The sequence below is a fragment of the Pteropus alecto genome, unplaced genomic scaffold (genome assembly GCF_000325575.1).
Source record: "Pteropus alecto unplaced genomic scaffold, ASM32557v1 scaffold312, whole genome shotgun sequence".
Taxonomy (NCBI): Eukaryota; Metazoa; Chordata; class Mammalia; order Chiroptera; family Pteropodidae; genus Pteropus; species Pteropus alecto.
This window is the reverse complement of record NW_006433948.1, coordinates 2443641-2469048: the sequence shown is the minus strand read 5'-3', so window position 1 is coordinate 2469048 and position 25408 is coordinate 2443641. Positions and strand designations below refer to the sequence as shown.

The window sequence follows — 25408 nt, the reverse complement described above, 5'->3', positions numbered from 1 at the left end:
TCCTACTTGTGACGATACAAAAACATACACATTTTTGATGTATAAAATAATAGTGTAGAATCCTATTGCAAGCGTGTGTCTTTATTCTCGAGAGAGACTGATTGCAGCAGTTAATCAGCTTAAAACGACTGGGGCCAAGTAAATTAGGAGACACCGCCAGGATTAAGCATCCCTAGGACGCCCCCTCCAGGTAGATTTGAACTCTTCAGGGAATTCTGCTTATCAGCACTAACAGAGGCAAAGTAACCAAGTTCATTTTCAGGTACAAAGTTCTAAGTACAGCTGGCATTCTCCAGATTCCTTGGCTCTCGAAGCCATATATGAAGACATCTTTCCATTATCTTACAAGCTTGCATGCCAACAGGCCTCTCTCCTATTTATCAAGTAGACAGCTCTGTATGCGATAGTCCAAAAATCTGACTTTTTACCTGTTCCATTACCGCTTTCTCGCCACTATCATTGTGAGTCCCTCCCTCTTGTTTTTAGAGGCTTACCTTGAAGCAGTCGAGTCAACTTGGAATCTCTGTAGGGCACAAAGCCACCCTTTTTGTCATCTCCAAGAGCACTGATTACATTTCCCAAGCACAGGAGGCCTCGGTTAATATTAATACCTAACAGTGGGAAACAAAATTTAAATTGCTTGGTAAAGCACCTAACATGTTACGTACGTTTATCCCGGGAAAGGTCCAAGAAAGAGCCCATAGAAATAGTTACACATCAATCTTAAGGACACTTCTTAATCCTGTTCCCTTCTCTGAGGGTGCCTCTTGAAGCAAAGTTCAAAGGACAAAGGTCCAAACGCTGGATGTGTACGACTGGCTCTGTTGGCTCTTTTTACCGTCTCCCATGGAAACAAAGTGGACAGATGACTATCGCTATGTTAACGACCGTTGGCGTAGCTATTTACTTTTTATATCCATCATCGTGCTCAATCCTTTAATTAATGCTGCAAAATTAGATGAACGGCTATTGTTTAGCATCTGCTTATCATTACTAAAGTCCTGCAGAGGGACAATAACGATGATGCCAGAGATAAGAAACGCTCAGCTTACATAGTATTTACTATGAGCCAGACGCTGTTTTGGGTCCTTCATACATATTAACTCATTTCATCCTCACGACAGTCTTATATAGTATGTATAAAGTGTGATTATCCCTGTGGCGACAGATATGAGAGTTGAGGCACAAAGAGGTTAGGTAACTCGTCTAAGGTCACACGGCTAATAATAAGTGGCAGAGTCAGGATTCAAACGTAGGCAGTCCAGCCCCGAAGTCCATGGTCTTGGCCCCTATGTTCTATGGAAATGAGCTAACCTGCTCACTTCGAGGCGCCAGGTACCTCGGAAAGAGGGGAGACTGGAGGTTGAAAGGAGGGGGTTGATAGAAAATGTATAGAAAGAACTCCTGAATGCGCAAGTCTCCCCTCTAGAGCCATGAGACTATTGTGTCCCCATTGTCAACCGTTCCCAGTCTACTTAATGAGTCTTTCCGATGTCCATCCGTTAAGTGTAATTGGTATTCTCGTGGGACTGTTTCACGCTCTTTTGTTACTACATCTAGTCGTCGCTGCCTAGAAGTCCAATAAACGTGCACAGAAACGAGTCCCTACATCTGCATCTCTACCCGGACCTCTTTCCTGCTGCCCAAAGCTATACTTCAGCTGCCTGCTGAATAACCTGCATTGGCCTGTGCCTGGGTGACGCTGCATGAAAACCCCGAACAAAACAGAATCCATGTTGCAGTGTGAATCTGTGTGACTTCCATCACTGTTCCTTTTCACTCTGTCACCATCCGACCAGTTCCCCAACAAACAGCGAAGCCGAGACATCCGGGACTCTCCCTTTTTCTCGCTCCACTCATGTGAGTGTTTTCACTGAACGCCTAGTGAATGTGCACCATGCTCCGGGCCGTCTGCTAGGTACTAGAGACACGAAGATGAATAAGCGACAACCCCTACGCTCAAGGCGTTCATAGTCTACGGGGAGGGAGAGACACACAAGCAAATAATTGCAAATACAACGTTAAAGGAAGAGATACGTATCGTAAAAATAGGTTCTCATAGGCGGGAGTGGTGGTAAAGTTTACCTGGAAAGGTAAAGGAAGGCATCAGAGAAGAACTGATAATTTGAGCTGAATTGTGAAGGTCAAAGGCATCGGAGGAGGGAAGGGTGAGAAGGAGGTGAGGGCACCCGGGCTGAGGAGGCCGCTCATGCCTGTGGGACAGCATTGTACATTCGGGACCTACAGGTGGCTCAACGTAAATATGGAGCAAGTTGTGAGACGGAGAGTGACAAATAGTGAGGCCAGAGGACAGCTAGGAGCAGGTCATAAAGGGTATGACAGATACGTCGTGCGCAGGCATGTGTGTTTATCCCAGAGGGCAGTGGTTTTCCTATCGTGTTCCTGGGATCCCTAAGTTTCTGCAATCGCAATTTGGATTTTGTTTGAAAATTATTTTTTATCGTGGTAAAATATACATAACGTAAAACTTACCATTTTAACTGTTTTTTAATTGTACAGTTCAGTGGCATTAAGTACATTCACGTTGTTGTACAACCGTCATCAGCATTTAAAAGTATTTTAACTATTTTAAAACTGCAGGTAAACGGCTCACTCCAATGTGTTATATACCAAATCTTAACACACTGGAGTCCACCGACACACATCTCGTGCAGCAAGGTTTATTAACTTTTCTGCAGTCTTTAAAAATACCTACGTTATTTGTGCATATGTTTGAATGTTTTGCCAATGTGTAATTTAAGGTTGTGGCTTTGCACTAGACCTTTTCCCAGTTCACACGCTCACTCATGGAAAATTGTACAGGTAATTATACCACGATAGCACATGAGCTTGTACTCATGTGCTATCGTGGTATAATTACCTGCACAATTTTCGCCAGAGGAAGTCACTCAGTTCATGCGCTCACCACAGCATCACAGTCAGTCGTGAAGGACCCAATGGACGTGGAACTCAAGGTGTTAAGATGATACAGATTTAAAGACGGTTTCTCAATCCAAGTGTCCATGGGTGGATGAATGGCTAAAGATGTGGTGTATAATGTGATATTACACAATGTGGTGTGTGTGTGTGTGTATGCTCTCTCTCTATATCTACGCATCTATATATAATAGATATATATGCTCTCTATGTCTATATATGTAAAATGGGATACTATCTAGCTATAAAAAAGAAGAAAGCGCTGCCTTTTGCAACATGGATAGTCCTTGAGGGCATCATGCTAAATTAGTCAGAGGATCCTGCATGCTTGCATGCTTGCAGTAAGTCACTCCTGCAATTTTGGGGCAGTGGTTTTTTAACTTTTGGGGTCATAGACCTCTCTGAAAATGTAACAAAAGCCATGCCCATTTTCCCAGAGAGTAGATGTTGATGAAAGATGAAGAAGTTGGGGTTACGTCTGGCATAGCTATAGTGCAGTACAAAACTCTGGCACAATCCCCAGAGCTCATTCGGACTTCACCAGTTTTTACAGGCACGCCGCGGTTTGTTTAACCATTTGCCTGCTGATGGATACTCGAGTCGATTCCAGTTTGGGGTTATTACAGACAGAGCAGCTATGAACAGTCACGTGCAGCGTTTTGCGTGGACATACACACTGTCTGCCATAAATGCCCGGTAGCGCAATTGCTGCGTTGTATGGTGAGTGCATGTTCAGTTCGAGGAGACTGTTGGACTGTTTTCCAGAGTGGCTGTAGCTTTCTACATTCCCGATGGCAATGTATGACAGGTCTAGTCTCTCCACATGCTTGCCAGCATTTGGCACTGTCACTAATTTTTCGTCCAGCTATGCTGAGAGGTGTGCAGTGACAGACAGCTCATCGTGCTTTCCACGTGCATTTCCTTAATGACTGTGGACACTGAGCATCTGTCCGTGTGCTTATTGCCACATATATTTCCTCTTTAGTGAAACACCTGCTCATGTCTTTTGCCCGTTTCTAGTTAGACTGTTTTTTTTTGTATTGCGTTTTCAGAGTTCTTTGCATATTCTAGATACGAGTCCTTTGTTGGGCATGAAAAATGTTACGATATGCGAGTTAATATAAAGAATGGAATCGTAATCATAAAAATAGCTATAATATTCTTATTGTTTAAAGATCGACTCACTCAATTATATAAATATAAACTTATAAATGTACGTGAATTTAAAATCTTTTTAAAGTTTATGCCAACTGTTGCAATTTGGTATAAGAATTCATTAAAAAGAAGAGTGTCCCTCTGTTTGAAAGAGGGGTCTACATGATCAAGCTCAGATTTGAGAAAGACTGTATTTGGAAGGTAGATTTAGGAGTAGAAAAAGTGCTGTTTGAGAAAGCACGTAGGAGGTTTGAAACTGTTATTTTAACAGTTCAGGTGAGAGACCTTTAAGGACTGGCTGGAACAATGAAAAAGGTATTTAAGACATAAAATGACATGGCTAAGGGACCTTTTGGATGTAAGAGATGAGGAAGGTGGATGGATGTTCATTCATCCGGCCGCAGCAAACGGTTATGAACAGCTATCGTGTGCCGGGCACAGTGCCTGGCACACATGGCAGGAAAATAAGAACTGGTCTGTGCCTGCACGGAACTCAAAGCGTACTGGGGAAATGGACAAGTAAAGAATTACAATGCAAAGGGAGGATGCTGTGAGGTTTGGTACAGCGGCGACGGACTGGGGAGGGAGGTGATCCATATCATGACAAGGCTTTAGGTTATAGGCTCTTAGGTACACGCATCTGTCAAAACCCAGCTAATATACACTTAAAATTTGTGTTTTTCATTATAAATTTTACATTTAAAGATCTAAACAAATATTAAACCCCAGAGACTAATATGTAAGCTTACGCATTCGGATGTAAGCGTACTGATGTACACTTAAATAACACAGAAAATAAAAGAGTCATAAGTGAAAAGAAAGTAAAAAGACACGCCAGACACGAGGGAGACGGTGTCTGCAAAATATGTGGGGTGGACAGGTTCACGATGAACAGAACAGAACGGTGACAGGAATCTACAGAAATCGCGACGAAAAAGGCAGACACAATAGAAAAATGGGCAAGACCAGAAGAGGCATTTTATGGAAAAGAAAAGATTCGTGGCTAATTAACATAAGAAAAGGTGATTAATCCTTTTACTCATCAAGGTAATGAATATTAAAACCACAATGGTTGCTCACTCCACACTGTGAGATTGGCAAGATATTTAAATTCTCACGAAACAGTGTTGGGGGATGTGGAGAGACCAGGCCTCTTATACGATGGAACACTCTGGAAGACAGTGGGTGCGTGTGTATTGTACCATAACACCCAGGAACTCTTCTAGCTACAGACCCCAGAAAATTCTTACACATACGCATCAGGATGCATGGACTAGAATGTTCGTTAAGGGCACCATTGATAACAGCCCTGAACTGGAAATGACTGAAACATCCATCGATCACAGAAAGAACAAACGGCGGCGGCGGCGCACCGTGGGACACCACACCGAAGTGGCAGTGAAGGAGCTACGAGTCTGTCCTACACAACGCCGAACGGAGGGCGTAAGACACAGAAGGTGACATGCAGGATGACTCCATTCGCACAGTTTAAAAATAGACAAAAGTGCATCATGCTGTTTAGAGATGTGTACGCAGGTGGCAGCACTGTCAAGGACAGCAAGGGGACCGCCACCGCAAGAGTCAGGCGTAGTCGCCTGCAGAGGGAAGGGAGCGGGTCGCGGCCTGAGAGAGGCGTACATGGTTGCTGGAAATGTCCTGCTTTGCAACCTAAGTGATAGCTGCACGGGCGTCCGCGTTATGATTATTTATTAAACGAGATGCGCGATTATGCAGTTTTCTGCGTGCATGCTATATCTCTCCCCGGAAAATGTAACCGAGTGAAAATCACACGTGTTGCTAAGCAGTGTAAACTTTTTTTGAGGAATCTGACTCTAAAGGGAAGGCATAGGGTAGCAGCTGCAGGACTCAGGACCGAAGGAGTTTGCGTACACGTGTTCACGAAAATCCACGTGCAAGGATGGGGCACTATTCACAACAGCCCCACACCGGAAATTACCCAAACGCCCCCCGCTGCAGGAATGAAAATGAACGAACCACGACTGCAGGCAATAATATGGATGAGTCTCACGAGCATCATGCCGAGTTAGTTACTGGATTTAGCCAAGAGAAAAATAAAATACAGGCATCCAGTTAAATTTGAATTTCAGATACATGATGAATCATTTTTAACATGAGTATGTTCCATGCGAAATGGCTTGTCATGTATCTGAAATTCAAGTTTAACCAGGCATGCTTTATTCTCTCTAGCGACCTTACATTGGATGAAGGGAGCCAGACACAAAGGTTTCCCTTTGGGGAAAACGGACACTGAACTGGGCACAAGTGGCACTTCCGGGATGCCTGTCATGTCGTTTCTTGATGCGGGTGCTAGTGACGTGGGTGTATTCACACTGTGAACAATTCATCAAACTGTAAAATTACGGTTGGTGGATTTTTCTCTATGCTCTATTATATTTCAATTGAATCATCTATCTGTTATTCATCTGTAATCTATTTATAATCTGGCAGTGAGCTGAATATGTTTTATATTCAAAGTCACAACAAAAAAATAGAGAAACTTAAGAAATGTACACCCACACTGACTAAAAGGAGATAAATACCTTGAATAGGTCATTTGATCCAGAATATAAATGGTTTATAAATATAAAAGTATGTTTAACGTTGCCAATAACTACAGGAAAGAAAACGAAATACCGTTTTTCACTTATCAAACTGATAATAACACTTAGTAGAAAAGTTAGAAAACTTTAGAAAAATGAATAGTCTCATGCCTGTATGGGAATCTGGCAGTATACTTTAAAATTGTAGATGGATGTGGGGAAGATGGTAGGTTAGACATATCCCAGATCCCCCTTTTTCCCAAGTCTGATCCATCTACTCTGTTCACGAGCCAAGCAGGTGTTGAGAGAGAGAGGTCACGGCATGGGTCTGAGACGCAGGGTTTTTCATCTCTGGAACAGATGAGAACTCAGGGCCCAGGCCCTGGGTGTCATATAGCAGAGCCAGAGTGCGAGGATGTGGACGTGGCTCCTGGCGAAGGCCTGGCCCACAGGACCCCGGGGACTCCGAGGGCACAGTCGACACTGCCTGTGTGAGTGTGCCCGGTTGCCCTGGGTGCCAAAGGCCTACAGGACACCGAGGAGCTGGGTTGGGTTCTCTCTAACTTGAGACCATGATGGCACCGGGGAACAAGAGTACGCACAGGCCTCCTCTTGAGGCGTCGCAAGGCTGTGACATGGCTGCTTCTACAGTGCTGACTCATGGGTACGAACTCGCAAAGCTGCTATGACTTAAGGCGCCCTGGTTTAGACTCGAGCCCCGATGAGCGGACAAAGGAAAATAAGAATACATGCAAGGGGACCCAGAAGCCAAAGAGAGGAAGTTGCAGAAAACTTAGAAGAGGCCTTTAATGAAACAGAATTGCTGAAGGAAACAGGCAACTTGAACATAAAAACGATCACTCAAGGAGATTAAAGTGCAGCATAAAAAAGACTTTCCGGAACTCCAAGAATTAAATACCATTTACCCAAACCAGTACCAATTATCGTTTCACATATTAAAGCACTAAAACCAATCCAATTAAAAGCAGAAACTAGATCCCCCGGAAGAAAGCAATTTTTTGCGAGCCCAGGGTGTATCCTTCGGCATCCTTCTTGCTAATAAACAAAACATCAGAGAATTAAATGACAGGAATAAATGTTGGCAAAGAGATCATTTTTCTTTTTACCGATACGATTTTACGCTACGAAAACCCAAGACTCTAGTTTAAAAACAAACTTAGAACAGAGCTGTATGTATCAGGATGGAGGAATCCCTCAAACAACATTGAGCAGAGACAAGAGCGACAAAAGAACACATGCATTGCCAAGCCACTTATGAAAAGTTTAGAGACAGGCAAAATATCACCACGTTTTGTTAACGGATACAGGAATAAGGAAATCAATGGATCGGATAAACACCACATTTTTTTTTCGGTCTGATGCGAACTGCCCTGATTCCTTACTACCCACTCAACTGACGCTGCTCTGGCAGTGTCACCAAAACCTCGGTGGACAAGCCCATCTGTCGCTTCTCAGTCCTCCTCTTATGTAATCACACTGAAGCATCTGCACAGGTGATGATCCCTTCTTTCCAGAAACTCTTCTCTTGGTTTTTAGCTACTGCTTACTGTCCTGCATCTCTCGACCTCCTTAATCTGCTCCTTTGCCCTGGACTCTTCCAAATCAGTGCTCCTCACAAAAAGCTAGGGTTGGCTGTCTTTACCTGGTTTTTCTTCACACGACTCGCCTGGGCGACCTCAGAGATTCCTCACATTTCTCTCCAGCCCAGATGTTGCTTCGAAGCTCTCGCTCCGAATTTCCCATTGCCTCCTGGACTTTTCTGATGTGCGTTCCAAATCTGACACGTCCAAAGTCAAACTCGTCGTCTTTCTGTCTACTGTCTGCTTCCTATGCACCTATGTCTTCTTTGTTCACTAGTTTCCCTTCGGCTGTTGGCATCTCCACTTGATCTAAGACTCATCCATGATTCGGTCATAAACTTCTTTGCCTCGCAAAGCAAATCTGACACTTCGGTACGCCCCCCTTCCTCCATCCCTAGTACTGCAACACGCAACAAAATCCTGATGGGCCATATCCATGCTCTGAAAATATTCTAGAGGGCCTAGCAACTTTCCTAGCTCTCAATAGGTAGAAAATCATTCTCTCTGAAAGTGGGGGGTGGGGGTGGGGGCGAGGCTTAGCTTTGGGAATACTCTGTTAGCTAAAGAAAACTTAATTCTATCACCCCTGTAAGCCCCTTCCACCTTAGAAGGCCACCCCAAATGTTGACGAGCATCCTATAAGCTCCAAGTAGTCTTAGCTCAGCCGGGCTTGTCTATAAACATCAGTAAGGTCCCCACATTCCTCATTAACCACCACTCGGAGCAAGTAAAAACACAGAAGATGCAACTAGTAATTACGAAGAGGCTACTATACACCAAGAATTATGTTCCAAGCGTCACATATCAGTTTACTTAATCCTCACATCTGTGTGGGGGGGCCATATATTCAGATCATCATTTTATAAAAGAGGAAACCGAAACTCTGAAGCCAAGATGGGCGACTTGAACTGTGCTGTGCGAAACCCTTCAATGCAATTGACTAAAGTTCCTTTGAGAGTCCCTAAAAGTCTCTGAAGGTGTTGCCGAGTAACACAGCCACCACCCGCCTGTGACTCTATCGCTGTGGATCTGAAACCGCAAAATCCCTGAGAGACTGAAAACGGATGAATCAGACTAACAGAAGAAAAAACTTACGGGAGAGAGCTGCTATGAAAATGGTGACACCAACTCTAGGGTAGTGCGGACCTCAGGGCAGAGGACTGAGCAGACAGGAGGGGGCCATGGGACAACAGCCACGGTACTTGCTTGTGGCACCAGAGTAGGACTAGGCCATTGGGCGAGTAGTCAGTGACACAGCAGGAACAAGTCCAAACACAGATATAAAAATATATAGGATAAAACCCTTTGGTAAAAGAGAACATCAGATTGGTATGAATGAATGAATGAATGAATGAATGAATGAAATCATGCTACATTGTTTTGATAAGGGATGCAAAAAGACATAGCAGGCAAGGGCTCACAAAGATATAGTAGTGTTATAGCAGGCAAGGGCTCACAAAGATAAAGTAGGTGAAGAAGTATTAATCAGACAAGATAGATGTAGTCTAAGAAGATATATGCCTTGAGACTTTACGCAGCTAGCGTCATAGCTTGAAAATATAGAACGCGTAAACAAAGAAATACAAAGAAAAATGGACAAATCCTCGGTCATATTGTGAGAAAATAACATATCAAGTAAATAACAAGAAAGGACACGGAGGATCTGAATAATACAATTAATAAATTTATCCGACAGTTATAGTACACAACTAGATATCCAAGAGAAAACACAGTCTTCAAATACACATGAAATATTAACAAAGATCAAACAAGATTCAGGCCAAATTTCAAAAATCAGAATTCACACACATTCATTGATTATGATGTAATAAACCAGAAACTAACAACAAAAGAATACATAGAAATGCCCTCTACATAACTCTTAGGTTAAAGAGAAAATTTAAAATGTCATACTATTTAAAAATGAGTAGAGTACTATTTTTCAAAATTATAAGAGTACATCCAAGTGGTGCTTAAAGGAAAATGTATAGCTTTAAATATATCATTCTAGAAAAGGATGACTGAAAATAAATGAACTATACCACGGAAAGAGAGATAATCAAACGGCACGTAAAAATAAGACAAAAAAACTGATCCCGAATGTGATTGAGCTTCTAGAGCCAACTACCAATTTGTGGGAAATATGGAGGAAAGAGAAACATGTTAAAACTACGTGGGGATGCAGTCAGTGGAATTTAGACTGTGAGAAATTCCACAAGACAACCTGATTTTTTAATAAAAAAATGTCCAGGAAGTTGAGGGGTGAGGAGAGATGGAGGGGGTACCTATAGATTAAGAGATTTAAAAGACCTATCAATTAATAATGATGTGTGGACTTTGTTTGGATTCTGATCCAAATAAATAAAATCAATGAGACTATTTGAAATTTGAACACTGACTAGATATTTGATGATATTAAGGCATTATTATTAATCTTAGGTAATTATATTTTTAAAGAATTCATTTTTTTCAGATACAAATTGAAATAAATCAACAATATGTCTGGGATTTGCTTCAAAATAATATTGAAGGGAGAAAGTGGTTAGGATATAGATTGAAGCTGTGACAGGTCATAATTTAGTCATTGTTAAAACTGCATGACAGGTACATGGTGGGGATCATTATACCATCATGACCTCTTTTGAATATTCTTGAAAAGCTTTAAAACAAGAAAAGAAAGAGTGGAAAAGAGAGAACTAAGTTTTCAAACTCGGGAAGCAATAAAAAGAATATAACAAAATAAAGCAACCTAGGAAGAAGTCATTAATAGAGAGTAAAAAAATAAAATAGGAAAAAAATAATCAGTAAATTTGTCAAGTATGAGAAAATGGAGAAGATATATAGACAAATGAATTTAAAGTAGAGACATAATTATAGACACAGGGATTGAAAAATATAAAGTAAATGTATATATAATATTATACCAAAAAATTTGACAATCTAAACAAAATGAATAATTTTCTAAGAAGATATAAATTAACGAAATTGGCTCAAGATATAAAAAATCAAATCTTCAAGAGATAATTCCCTTGTTATATAAACTGTACCAGAGTATAGAAAAAAAACTGAGTTTCCCAACTTATTTAATACAGTTGACAACGCCTTTAAACTAAAACTGGACGAGGAGAGCACACATACCAAAAAAAGTTAGAGGTCACCCTCTCGTAGGAACAGATATATAAATGTCCTAAACTGAAAACTAGTACATGAAATCCAGCAATGTACAGAAAGAATCATTTATCATGGTCAATCGGCAGTGACTCGATGATAGAAAATTTATTTTTACAATTCATTCTATCGACAGGTTAAAAGAAGAAAAACTACGTGATGATTAATTCCCATTCAATGATAAAATTCAACACTCGTTTCTTATTTTAAAAATATGTCTGATCTTGGAAGCTAAGCAGGGTCGGGCCTGGTTAGTACCTGGATGGGAGACCACCTAAGAAGACCAGGTGCTGTAGGCATAAATGGTAATCATAAAAATATTATATGTAATTCTTAGCAAATAAGGAATAAAAGGTCGCTTCCTTAACTTGATAAGGGATAGCGACGAGAGATGTAGGTAGTCAAAGGTGAAACAAGCCAGTCACAAAAGACCACACATTATATGATTATATTTATGTGAGAGATAGGTTAGTTGCTGCCTACGGTTCGAGCAGGGGTAGGGATGGAGAGTGGCTGCTAATGGGAACTGAGTGTCTTGGGAGGGGGTGAAAATGTCCTAAAATTAGACCGCGATGGCGGCTGCACAACTGTGAATACACTGAAATCCACTGAAGTGTGCGGTTGAAACGGGTGAATGTTATGGTATGTGAATTATGTCTCAACGAAACCGTTAAAAAAATAACTCAGGACTGTATACCTAAAAAAATAAAAGAGGCACAAGAACCTTTAAAAACAGTACCGAGAAGGTCAAATCTCAAAGTGCAAACGTAGAACAAAAAGGGCACTTTTAAAAACATTCAGAACAAAAAGCTGAACGAGGAAGAAACAGGTCTCTGCCCTGTGCCAGTGCAATGATAAATGACAAAGAGTTAAATCCCTCAATTATTAATTTTGCTTCTGCCTTCTCAGTTCCCGAGGGAACCGAAGCCCAATGTGAGCACGGAGGTAGCAGGCGAGAACTTAACTACTTTAATAAGAGTTCAACTGTCTGGGGCCAGATGGATTACAGCCAAGGAAGCCGATGGGCATCACAAATGAGAACGCTGAAGCCATGTCGATGATCTTAGAGAAACGGCGGACGAGGATGTTCCGGAAGTCGGGGCGGATGTAATTTGGATTTTCACAAAAGAGGTAAACGCTAATTCCATGAATTGTGGACCAGTAAGTTTGATATAAATCTTGCAGATTATTACAAGGGTGGCTTGCAAGAACCTAGAAGCAGAAGAGTAAGCACTGAAAACCAGCTCTAATTCACTAAGAAAGTCAATTTAGGCTAATCCTTGTTTCTTTTGTAGTGTTACTAAGCTGGTAGCTATGAGAAAGATGGTAGGCACAGAGCATCTGGATTTTGGCGAAGCACCTGGCGCAATCTTTTATGAGATCCTTAAGGAGGAAATTGACAAACGGAAGCTGGTTGTTAATTTCTGTTAGAGAGGTTAATTAATCGTTTCCAAGCCCATCATCGCAGCATGCACACTACCGGGTCGCTATCATGCTAGAGCGCAGTCTCTAGCGGCACATCCCACGGGTTCTTCTAGCCTTAGCGACGTCACCGTTTACATCCAACAACCTCAGTGAAGGTACGGAAGCCATGCTGATGAGCTTTGTCAGTGACAACATCTGGGAGGGCGAGCGGATACTGCAGGATATTGATTTTAATCATAAGCAGTCGGGAAGTCAGACACAACAAAAGAAAAACTAAAACTTGCCTGGAGCAGACGAAAGCAAACCAAGGGCCAGATCCAAATCTCAGACCTGAATTAGAAAACGAGCGCAAGGGAAAGAAATCATTTTTCACTATTTCTGAAATCAGCCTCAAGCTTGAATTGTACGTACTAGGAGAATGTGACCTGAGCTAGCCCAGTCGAGACAGCAACTAGACCAATGAGAGTACTGGGAGTTTTTCTGGCCGGCTCTGGCCTTGATTATTCTCACCCTCTTTGAGACGATCGCCTTCGGCTTTGGTTTTCTTCTGTCTTTCGGATCCAGCAAGGTCTACGAGATGCAGCTTGGAGCGAAAGCTGCTATTCCTGTGATAACGACAGAAGGCCACAGATGAGAGTGGCATGCGAGCTCGAGGGTAGCTGAGGATCAAAGCTGGCCTGCCCGCTCTCATCCTAGTGAGTGCTCAGAGTGCGGATGGCAGGTGCTTTGTCAAATCAATGGGAGAAGCGACCTGACGTTCGACTTTAGTAGAACTGACGTTAAACATCTTGACCCTTTACACTGTAACTTACTTGTCACTTTTCTTTCTTTGCTCTATGGAGATGGTAAAGATGGCGTGAGACCGGGATGACTGGGAGTTCATCGCCGTGGAGGCCACGGTCCTACAGTTGTTGCCCTGCTCCAAACAGGAAACGGTATCCAGGGCAACGAAAACGGTCTTCTCAGTGAGTCCCACAATCTAATTCCGAGAGAGAAAACAATTCCTTTAAGATTCACACCTCGAATACTTCGTCAGAAATATAAGAACTGGTGTTTTTTGTTTTTTTTTTTAAATGGTGCCTGATGTTCCCGTGGAATCGGACAAAATGTTGGTTTTAACGAGCAAATCTCTGATCGTATGATCCCTGCAAACCAAGGTCTCCAACCGCCAGGAGAGGCTTCCAGAACAAGGGCACCAGCTGATACTGGAGATAGCGAAGATCTCCAGAGGTGGGGGCAGCGATGGATGGGGTCCCCCTGGGAGCCCAAGGCCCGCCGGGCCAGCGGACCGATGTGCGCTTTCTCTTCACTGCTTCCTCCTCTGCGTGAACCTGTTTCTCGCTATGCCTCTGACCATTTTAGACTCCATTTTCACTAGCAGAGATAGCATGGTAGTTTCCACCGGATTGGGAAGCCAGAAAAATGGAGTCCTAAGCTTGGTACTGTATCTACCCGGGACGCTTTGTACAAGTTAAAACCTCTCGGAGCCTCTGGAGACTGAACCGGATGATCACGAAGTCCCTTCGAGCCTCAGTATGCTGTGGTTTTACTATTCCGTGGCTCCCAAATCTACTTCGGTGCCCTAATTTCTAGTCTCTTATGTACAGGTGCCTGCTACTTACACTCTGAAATCAGTTACAAACCAAACCCATCTTCTTCCCAGCAACGCCGATCTCTCCGCTATTCCTCCATTTCCATTAATATTCTTGAAACCTCAGATCCACCTTCGGTTCCTCCCCTTCCTCCGAATCTCATCCATCACCATGTCCTAGTCATTCTTTTGAAAGCCACTGCCTCCTCTTCCTTGCCACGGCTACTTGCCTAGTCCAGGCCCATGTGACTTTGAGTCTGAAAAACCAGGCAGAGTCTCCCTGATTGGCCTTCCTCATCCTAGTCCTTCTCCTTCTCAATCCATTTCTGTTTAGTCTTCCTAAAATCCTGCTTTTGGAAATGTCACCAAACTGCAAAGCCCCGGGCTAGATAATGACGATACAAAGATATTTTAAGACACTCTTCTAACCCACAGGAGCTAACTTAGTTGGAGAGAACACATCGGATAAAAATCAGGTAGAAGGAGCCACAGCAACCCTTGATTCAGAAGCATTAAACACCTTACACACTGTTCACAGGGACGGAAACTAAGCTCTTTCTTTGATCTGGCTTCATAATCTGGTCCTAACACATTCCCTATCACTTCCCAACCCATGTCTTTGAATCCGGACAGATTGGGCTAGACTTATGACCGCCAGGAGTATATTTTCTGCTTTCCTGCGTAAACTATTCCTTGCTGCAAGAATACCCTTACCTCTTTCCTCTACATACTTACGTTCCATTCATCCCATCTGAGAAGTGTTTATAAACTTGTCTCTACCCACCCCGATTTGAATCAGAAATCTACACGTCTGTGAATTGTAAATTTTGCCTCAAATAATACTTGGGATTTAATTCCTGCCTTAGCAAGGGGCATATAAAAGATCTTGGAATTGGGGTCTTTCTGGCCATAGCCTGCATTTGCCCAGGTTTCGTATCCCCACTATCCAAATTGTCTTCCTCTATTCCAGGCTTACCAGGCTTTCAAAATACGTCTGATCCTTCAAGCCTTGCTTTACTGCTCAGCTAATAACTTAACGACGCAGAAGGAAAAAAATCAGAAGCACAAAAATCAGAAGCACAAGCACCTGCCCCTCAGGCACCTGGACCCTAAACCTTCCATTTTGCCTGCATGAAAGAGAGGAAGGAGAGGAAGATGGGAAAATATTATTTTACCAAGTTTTTCCAAGTCTGAACTAGACATTCTCATCCACTTCCAGCTTCGGATTCTCCCACTGCTGAGTCCCAGGCTGGTGCTAGACCCACGCTGTGCCTGTTCTCAACACTGACCTCTGGGTTTGGCCTGCTCCCTCGTACAAAACTCTCAAACTTGCCTCAAGTTTTCTGTTCAGCTATAGCTTCTCATCCTGCATCTACACCATGTGACGGAAGCCTCTCAAATAAGTGAGCTCTTCTTCCTGGGGTACTTATGAATTAAAAAATTTTTATTTACTTATACTATTTTTTTTTAATTTTTAAATATCAGAGCCTAGAGCAGTATCTGTTCCAGTGTTATCCAACAGAATTTTCTGTGACCATGGGTAAGTTCTCTGTCTCTGCTGTTTAATACAGTAGCCACCAGCCACATGTAGCTACGGAGCCCTTGATGTGTGGCTGGTGAAAATGAGGAACTGCATTTGAAATTTTATTCGATTTTCGTTCATTTAAGTTGAAATAGCTATTTGTGGCTAGTGGCTACCATACTGGACAGCCTAGCCTTAGAACTCTGTAAATTCCTAGTAAATATTTAATTGATATTAGCATTCCTTTAAGAGGTAACAGGAAGGTGATAAAACTTCCTTCCCCACAAGAGATCCTATGTAGGAATTCTAAACTAACAAAAGGAACTGGAACCACACGAAATCTGAAAGATGTCAGTGGTCATTTAAAATCATAATGGCAAATGAAAGGGATGTGAACTTTAGTAGTGACCAACATTTTCCAATAATAATAGTAACAACAACAACGACAAACTCACCTTTATGCCTTCCTTAGGATCCTCCCGTATATTAATTTGAGAGGCTCTCTCACGAGATGGGCATAGAAGATCCAAGATTTCTTCATTGTAAATCTGATATTGTTGAAAACGAAGCGATAAAAACGAAAATGTTAACAGTGCTAACCTCAGGGTGATGGGATCATAGATAAGTTTTTAAATTTCGCTGTGAGTGTTCGTATTAAATATTTTTTACAACGAATTTTTTTTTAATTAAGAAAAGGACTTTAATCCTACATGCAATCATTTGCTATTTACAAGAATGAATTCACATACTACTCATAACGAAATTGAGACTGCTCTCTTAAGACCGCGTGTCTTGGGAACAGCAGACACAATGAAAAGTCACGTGGGTGTCCAAGTTCACTTCTTTGATGGTGTCATAACAGTGTCACCTTCACTGATTTTGTACAACTGTAAGTAACCGGTTCTTAGTGGAGGGTAGAAGAGGAAAGCGAAAAGGAGAAGAGGCAACTGATATTTCAACGACAGTCAGAACTTCAAGCATTTAGAACAGCGTTTGGCAGACAATGATCACCATATTTGTTTGTTATTATTGCTCTTGCTACTATTTAATATACCAGGTTCCTAAGTCATTTTTTCATCTGATCGCCTTGGCCACAACTGGGTTATTCAAGAGATTCGAGAAGGAGAATCTTAATGATGTTTAACACCCCCAACTTCCAACTCGACACCTCCTATACCTATTAAGATTCAAATTCAGGGCTTGGGGGGTCAAGATGGCAGGCTAGGTGAAAACGGGGTTTGCCTCCTCCCAGGACTGCATTAAAAGCACAACCAAATTATGAAAAAAAAAAACTTAGAGAACCGCCTGGATCTAGCTGATCATGACACATACCTCTGACGATATAAAGAAATGGCCACCTGGAGACAGGAGCGTTGGCCACAAAGCGGGCTGGTACCACGCCCGGCACCGGGAGGGAGGGCGCGGCTGCAGAGGCTCCCCTGAAGGAGAGGGGTGTCCTATCCCACCCAGGGGCTCCCCAGCCCAGGGTTCCAGCTCCAAGAGAGGAGTTCCCACAAAATCTGACTGTAAAACCAAGTGGGGATTCCGGCAGTAAGGGTGAGACGGATGGATGGTAGAAACTCAGACGTCCCCTTAAAGGGCCAGCGCACAGACTGAGGGCGGGGTGTCAGCGGCTCGAGAGGCGCCGCAGACACTCGGAGAGGGACTCAGCGGGGAGGGACTGAGTCGCGTGGTCTCTCCCGCCTGCGAAGGCTGCAGGGACAGCCGCGCGGGTCCTTCCTTGGCTCTCCTTCGGGGCAGTCTGCCCGTGTTCAACCCTCTCCCGGCACAGCCGATGCCGAAGCTGCACTGGCCGGTGCCATCGGCCCGAACCACCCGAAGCACAACGTGCCCGCGGCGGGTCTGTTGCGCGGCGGCCGCCCCCGCCCTGCCCCTTCCCGGGCCGCACTCCGCGCAGGCAGCAGACCTTGGCTCGTGGGGCCCGCACGAGGCCCGTGCATCCCGGGAGGGACTTTCGGTGTCAGGCCACAAACCACGTCCTGAGCTACAGTATTTCACGAACAGATCTCGCTGTTGACAGGCCCGAGGCGGGCAGCGGCGGGCCTCGCTGCGACCTGACACTGTTGCCACAGGCCACAGGTTCGGCCCTGGCACGAAGCCTGACGCTGCAGTGGCCAGGTGAAATTCGCGCGCTTTACCCCAGCGACTTCCTGGGACCCGGACCCATCCGACTCCCGTACCAACCAAAGGCTCTTCCCGCTGCGGAGTCTGACGGGCATCTGGCAGGCGCCCGGGGCCTCGAAGCGCACGGGTCCTTTTGCTGAGCCGCCCCAGGCCGGGCACTGGGGTAACCGACCTTGGCTCGCAGCGCGGTCTCTCCCACTAGCCTCTGGGTCCAGCACAGGCGGCGACCATCTGCGGATCGCTTTGTAGCTCCTACCAGGTAGCCCTGAAAAATTTAAAGCAGCGGCTGACCTTGGCCTGCACGGGAGCCCCTCCCAAGGGGTCCCAGAACCAACACACGCGGAAGCTCGTGTGACATCACAATGGAGCACCACCTGACTAGCCCCACAAGCGGCACACCCAAAGGGTGGCCTCAACAGGTACACAAACCCACTAGGACGAACCCCACTCTGTGGGGTCAGCCCTCACCCAGCAGCCCATACCCTGTGGGCATGATTCATCCCCACAGCCAGTCAGCCCGAGAGTCAGTCCCATATACTAACGTGCTACCAGCAATCCAGGCTTAGCTACAACAGAACACACACAGAGCCACACAAGGAACAGGTCCAGAGCGCCCGGCGCAAGAGATCAGGGAGACCTCGCCACTGGGACACACAGGACACCGACTACATAAGGCCACCTGGCCAAGGCTGGGAGACACAACAAATCTTCCTAACACGTAGAAACAAACACAGAGGCAACTAAAGTGAGAAAACGAAGAAACATGCCACAAATGAAACACCAGGAGAAAACTCCAGAAAAATTCTAAATGAAATGGAGGCAAGCAACCTACCACAGACAGAGTTCGAAACACTGGTTAGAAAGATGCTCGATGAACTTGGACGGAGGAGAGATGAGCTCAGCGAGGACTTTAAGAGAGACATAAAAAGCATAAAAAAGGACACGGAAACCATAAAAAGAACCAGTCAGAAATGAAGTATACGGTAATTGGAATCAACAGTATTTTGGATGAAGCAGAGGATCAAATCAGACAAGGTAGCAGAAAACACCCAACCCAAACGGCAAAAAGAAAAAAGAATTAAAAAAAATGAGGAGAGTTTAAGAGACCTCTAGGACAACATCAAATGTACCGATATCTACATCATAGGGATACCAGAAGGACAAGAGAGACAGCAAGGGATTGAGAATCTATTTGAAGACATAATGACAGAAAACCTCCCTAATCTGGTGAAGGAATTAGACACACAAGCCCAGAAACACGGAGTCCCAAACAAGAGGACCCAAACAGGCCCACAACCAAGACACATGATCATTAAAATGCCAAAAGTTAAAGACAAAGAGACTCTTAAAAGCAGTAAATTACCTATAAGGGTCCCCCCAAAAGAATGTCAGCTGATTTCTCAACAGCAACTTTGCAGGCCAGAAGGGATTGGCACAAAATAGTCAAAGCGATGAAAAACAAGAACCTACAACCAAGATGACTCTACCAGGCAAGGCTATTGATTAAAATGGAAGGTGAGACAAAGAGCTTCCCAGACAGGAAGAAGCTAAAGGAATTCATCACCAACAGCCAGAATTGCAAGAAATATTAAAAGGACTCCTGTAAAAAGAAGTAGGGGAAAAGAAGCCATAAATACAAATAATAAAATGGCAATAACTGTGTACCTATCAATAATCGCTATAAATGTAAATGGATTCAATGCCGCAGTCAAAAGACAGAGTAGCGAATGGATAAGAAAACAGGACCCATATATATGCTGTCTACAAGAGACCCACTTCAGATCAAATGCCACACAGAGGCTGAAAGTAAAAGGATGAAAAAATTTCATGCAAATGGAAATGAAAAAAAAGCTGGGGTAGCAATACTGATATCAGACGAAATAACCTTAAAACAAAGGCCCGCTGTGGAATATATATGATTTACTGTTGAATTGTACACTTAAAACTTACTGGATTTCATCAAGCAATGTCACCATAAAAAAAACAAAGGCCATAATAAGAGACAAAGAAGGACATGTCATAATGATAAAAGGATCAATCCAACAAGAGGACATGACCCTAGTAAACTTTTATGCACCCAACGTAGGAGCACCGACATAAAGGGAAAGATTCACAATAATACATTCATAGTAGGAGACTTTAACGCCCATTGACACCAATGGACAGATCTTCCAGACAGAAAATCAATAACGAAACAGCAGTCTTAAATGACACACTAGACCAGTTGGATTTAATTGATATTTTTGGAACGTTTCACCACCCCACCCCGTCTCTCTCAAAGCAGCAGAATATGCATTCTTCTCAGGTACACATGGAACATTTTCCAGGACAGACCACATGTTAGGCCACAAAACAAGTCTCAATAAATTTAAGAAGATTAAAATCATATCGAAAGTCTTCTCTGACCACGATAGTACGAAACCAGAAATCAACCACAAGAAAAAAACTGGAAAATACACAAACACGCGGAAGATAAAAAACATGCTACTAAACAGTGAATGGGTTAACGATGAGATCAAAGAAGAAATAAAAGATATCTAGAGACAAATGAAAATGAAAACACAATGACTCAAAACCTATGGGGCCCGGCGAAAGCAGTCCAAAGAGAGAAATTCACAGCAATACAGGCCTACCTCGAGAAACAAGATTTCATCAACGATATATAAATGTGTAAGCAATGTACTGTATACCTGAAACTAACGAAAGAAATAAAAATAAAAACAAGATTCAACTTCAGGATGAACTGTTCACATGCAATTGATAATTGCATGTTGAAATCATACAAGTTAAATTATTGCTCCTTAAAGGTAAGACATATTATCACTGCTATGGAACCAACCAGCTAGCTTTCCAGAAGCCATAAGTTCCTTCAACTTGTGTTTTGAGCGTCATGAGGTTAGACAGAACCGTTGGTCAATCTACTGGTATACTGATATACACTGGAATGAAAACGCACACAAGGGCAGGGATTTTTACGTCTTGTTCCCTGATATATCCCAAGTACTTAGAACAGGGCCTGTAACACAGTAGGTACTTGATAAACATATGCTCGGTAAACGCACCCTGTCATCACTTACACAGCTCAATACATCACCCAATTTTTATAACATTCTTCACGAAGTAGCAGCATTATCACTTAAGTAGCTCAAAGTAGTAAGGGGAAATCAAATTTTTTTTGGCAGATTCTATAGGGAATCAATAATAGAAGCCAAATTGAAATTACAGAATTCCTATCATCTTTTTACACGGCGATGCCAGCTCCTTTAACAATCCGATTAAACAGACTATTCTGGAAAATAACTGGGTGGGAGCCAGATCCAATGGAGCCAGTAAGTTTTCTCTATCAATTTATTAAAATGTAATTTACTAAAAACGCAATTATATCATTTGAGTCATGCCAAGAAAAACCTGATTCAGATTTATTTCTCTATCCAAAGATAAATTTAAACTCAGAATAATTAACGATAAATCATTTACCTCCAGGTACGACACTTTCAGAGTAAATTCGAAGTCACTCTTCTTATCGATTTCTTTGAAGAGCAGTTGTATCACCCTAGGAATGACTCCAACTGTTGGTTCATTCTCTTGCTCTGCAGTGTATGCACCGCCCATTGAATAGGTTTTTCCAGAGCCTGTCTGTCCATAGGCCAGGACAGTCGCATTGTATCCTGGCAAAACAGAAGTCACATGCATAGTGATGCTCAAATATTTTCATCCTATTAATATGCTCCACTTCCTTCGGTGATCGCATGTAACAAAACTGAGACCGCTGTCTTAAGACACGGTCTCTCAGGAATAGCAAACACAGAGAAAAGTTACATGGGTGCCACGACGTTGCACTACTCCCGATAAGCAAAGAAGAAAAATACCAACCCCAGACTGTGCACCCCTTTCGATAGCCATTAAAAGCTAGGCAGTAAAACAAAGACAGGACTGAGATGACCAAGGTGGCCAAATCACGGTCAAAAAGCCACTCAGAGCTTTCTAAGTCTGCTCTCTCTCTACTGTAAGCAATTCTAAATTATGGGAATTAAATAAAAGTCTTAGAAGCTGCATAAACAGGAGGGATTCCAACACGTATTTCTTTGATTGAGAGTTTTCATCTGAAGAGGTAACCAAATTGCTTTGCACAGCCAACGAAAGCATCTACTCTCCATCTGAACTCTCAGACGACATCTGGGCCATATTGTCAGGCTCCTCACAGAAATGGCATCGTTTAGGTATGATTCGATGGGATCTATGTCTTTGCTTCGTTTTCTTTTTGAAAGAACTTGTCTAAATGAAGACCCTGATGTCCTGAAAGGTCTTAGGATGGTAAGTTGAGATTTTCATTAATAGATGGCTACGGTGTCGCCTGGCATAGCTGTGGGGCAGGAGAATGACATTCCATAACTTCCGGCAACACCACAGATATGTGTATATAGTAACAACTGGAGAAACCGAGTTTCAGTACATTTCACAAAATACACAGGGCTCTGTGGCATTGGGGGTTCAGAGTACAAGGGGTGCTGTCGAGTTTGTTGAAAAAGACTGGCTTCGCCTTTGCAGAGCGACGTTAACCAAACACACATATACTGGAATCATTTTCTACATCATACTGTTTCGAAACACTATAATTTAATTCTCAACGTTTCCCAGTTAAAAATACGAAAGTGGAACTATGATGCTCTTAGTAAGCTTTGAAGGCACAGTCTGAGGAAGGCGACCGGATAATGAAGGCTCTGGAGACCATGTCGTTTCAGGAATGGCCGAAGGAAGGGAGGGATGATTAATTAGGAGAGACTTAGAAAAATATCATGTTCTTCCAAGTATGTAAACAGGAAAAAGATTAACTTTATAGTGCAGAAGACTGGCCGATGCCACCTTATTCAAATGATCAAAATGAACGTCAGCAGTAATGGAACAAACCAAAAACATGGCTCGCCCGACGGGAGTCAGCTAAAGATATACAACCTGAAGCTAACCATATATAAACATCAGACAAATCAAAATTGAGAACGTTTACAAAATAACTGTCCTGTGATCTTCAAAAATGTCACGAATATGAAAGTCAAAAAAAGCCTGAAGAAGTGTTAAAGAGACTACAGGGCCATTACGACTAAATACAACGTGAGATTTTGAACTAGACCCTTTCTATAAAGGACATAACTGAAGCAATTGGTGAAACTTGAATGAAGTCTGAGGACTGGATGGTAGTTATGTAGCAGTGCTAGGTTCATGATTTTGATGGCTGTATTGCAGTTGTGTAGGAGAAAGTCCTTGTCCGTAGCAAATGTACACTGTTCAGGGGGCACACAGTCAACAACTCATCTCGAATGGTTTAGGAAAAAAAGTTCTTTATGCTATTCTTGCAGATTTTTATAAATTTGAGATGACTGCTTTAACATTTGTAAAATTTGAAACCAAGTATTCAATGTGCCCAGTCATAAAAAAAGTGAAAAAAATGTAAATAGCTGGAAGAAAGCTTCTGTTTGTCTGGAGGGGTGAACTGACATCACTGGGTAGAAATTACCGGGAAGCAAAGTTCATCTCAACATAATCTAATGCAATCAGAGTCGTGCAAAAACCAATCAACAGGACTACCCTGAGTTAGTGAGTTCCCTGTCAAAAAAAATTAAATAGATACTGGAAGTTCAGTTTACAGAGATATTGCTAGAAAGCATTTTTCTTTGGAAAGAAAGCTAGACTGGGTGATGTACAAACGTCCCTTTTGACTTTAAGGGGCTGATATGCCACGGTTCTACTTTTATTATTTTTATTTTTGGTTTCTACTTTTAAATAGTCCTCTGCTTTGAATCCTGAATAACCACTGTACTAGAATATAATTAAAGACCCACCCCCCAGGCACTGTTCCCTTAAGAACTGTCACGAGGTCTTCAATAACATTGAAGCCTTAGCTTCTGCTGTAAAGATTATCAACTAGAATATTCAGGGGCTTTAGAAATTTTCCTTCTTTACCTAAAAAGATTCTACTCATCCTTCAAGATCTACCTCAAAGGTCCCCTACGCTGTGAAATTCACCCCAAGTTCTTTGGAGTTAGTGCCATCCTTCTGGTTTTCGCACCCGTTTGTATGAAAGCACCGCTACCTGCACAGCAGGACCGCTCCTATTGTATATTTTTAACTTCTAAAATATTTTTTCTTAAAGATGGGTGCAAAAAGGTAAAAACGTTTTATGCACCCAAAATTATAAATGTAGCCATGTACTTCTATTCCCACCCCTGGACTCTGAGCTACATTATTTATCTCCGAATCTCTCCGCGGGGTTCTGTAGGGCTTGGGCCTTGAGTCGGTTGGCACACTGATCATCACCAGGACCCATCGAAGGGCTTAGGATCTAATGAGGTTCCAGGACAAACAAAAGTATATACAAGCCAAAGATGAGCAGAACCACAGAAAGCAAATACCAGCGCCAAACTCGTTTGAGGGCGCCGAGACTTTTCACGCGTGATATCGCGTTAGTTCCTAGGCTGTGGGCTTTTGGAAGGCAAGACTCGTGTTTCACCCATTCCTGTCTTTGCAACATGCGAACGCGGTGCCTGTCACACCGTATGCTCGAGAAGCATCTGAAGAATGAAACGGCCTCACCTTTAAATATGCCTTTAATGAGCGGGGCGACCGCTGTATTGAAGACCTCTTCCTGTTCAGTAGAGGGGTCAAACACAAAATCGTACGTGAAGGATTTGTCGGTACCGACCACCACCTAGAGAAGGCGAGGGACAAGGAGTCAGGAAATCACGCAAGGCCAGGCCACGCCCCTCAGCCTGTCATTCGGCCCCAGGTGTCCCACGACTGCTACGCACCTGCGGCTCCCCGGGTACGAACGAAAGGCACATCTGGCAGCCCTCGCTAATCTCTTTGGGGACCAGAGGGCGACATCGCAGAGCCACTCTTACAGGAATTCCCTTCACCTCTTCCTTCATGGTCCTGCCTCGGCACCGTCTGTGACGGGGAAGAGAAGAGAGCGTCCTGATGACGAGTCTTGGCGGGCTGGCAGGGGTGGCAGGGCGCCCGCCCGCGGTACCGGCCCTCGCAGCGGGATCTCTGCCACGCGAGAGTCACTGTTTATCAGACGTGGCCACCGCGGCACTGCCCGCAGCCCCGACACTCTGAAGGGGACGGAGTGACGTCTGAAACGGAAAGGAAAACCCCCGGCGGAGACGACGAAGCGCCACAGAGCAGCGGGAAAGGCAGATCCGCAGCTAAGGTGTGCCCGCTTCACTCACCGAGCCGAACGCACCTTCCCGGCGCTCCCGCCGCCCCGTTCCAACGCGAGCTGTAACCGCCAAGTTTCAAATCGGTC

General features: G+C 43.4%; 1 protein-coding gene across 3 annotated transcripts in view; it reads right to left on the bottom strand.

Annotated features, from left to right (window-relative positions):
* Window positions 1-25402, bottom strand: part of KIF4A (kinesin family member 4A) — an 86001-nt gene extending 60599 nt beyond the window's left edge. For 2 of the 3 annotated variants that reach the window (XM_006908523.2, XM_025044421.1), the window contains exons 1-8: window positions 25332-25402; window positions 24909-25047; window positions 24694-24808; window positions 21583-21773; window positions 16416-16508; window positions 13660-13826; window positions 13358-13452; window positions 495-611 (exon numbers count right to left, since the gene is read on the bottom strand). In XM_006908523.2, coding sequence (XP_006908585.1) covers window positions 495-611; window positions 13358-13452; window positions 13660-13826; window positions 16416-16508; window positions 21583-21773; window positions 24694-24808; window positions 24909-25028 — 898 coding nt within the window. In that variant the 5' untranslated portion in view covers window positions 25029-25047; window positions 25332-25402. The remainder of the gene's footprint in view (window positions 1-494; window positions 612-13357; window positions 13453-13659; window positions 13827-16415; window positions 16509-21582; window positions 21774-24693; window positions 24809-24908; window positions 25048-25331) is intronic. The other variant, XM_025044420.1, reaches the window with a different exon arrangement.
* Between the last annotated feature and the right edge of the window lie 6 nt (window positions 25403-25408).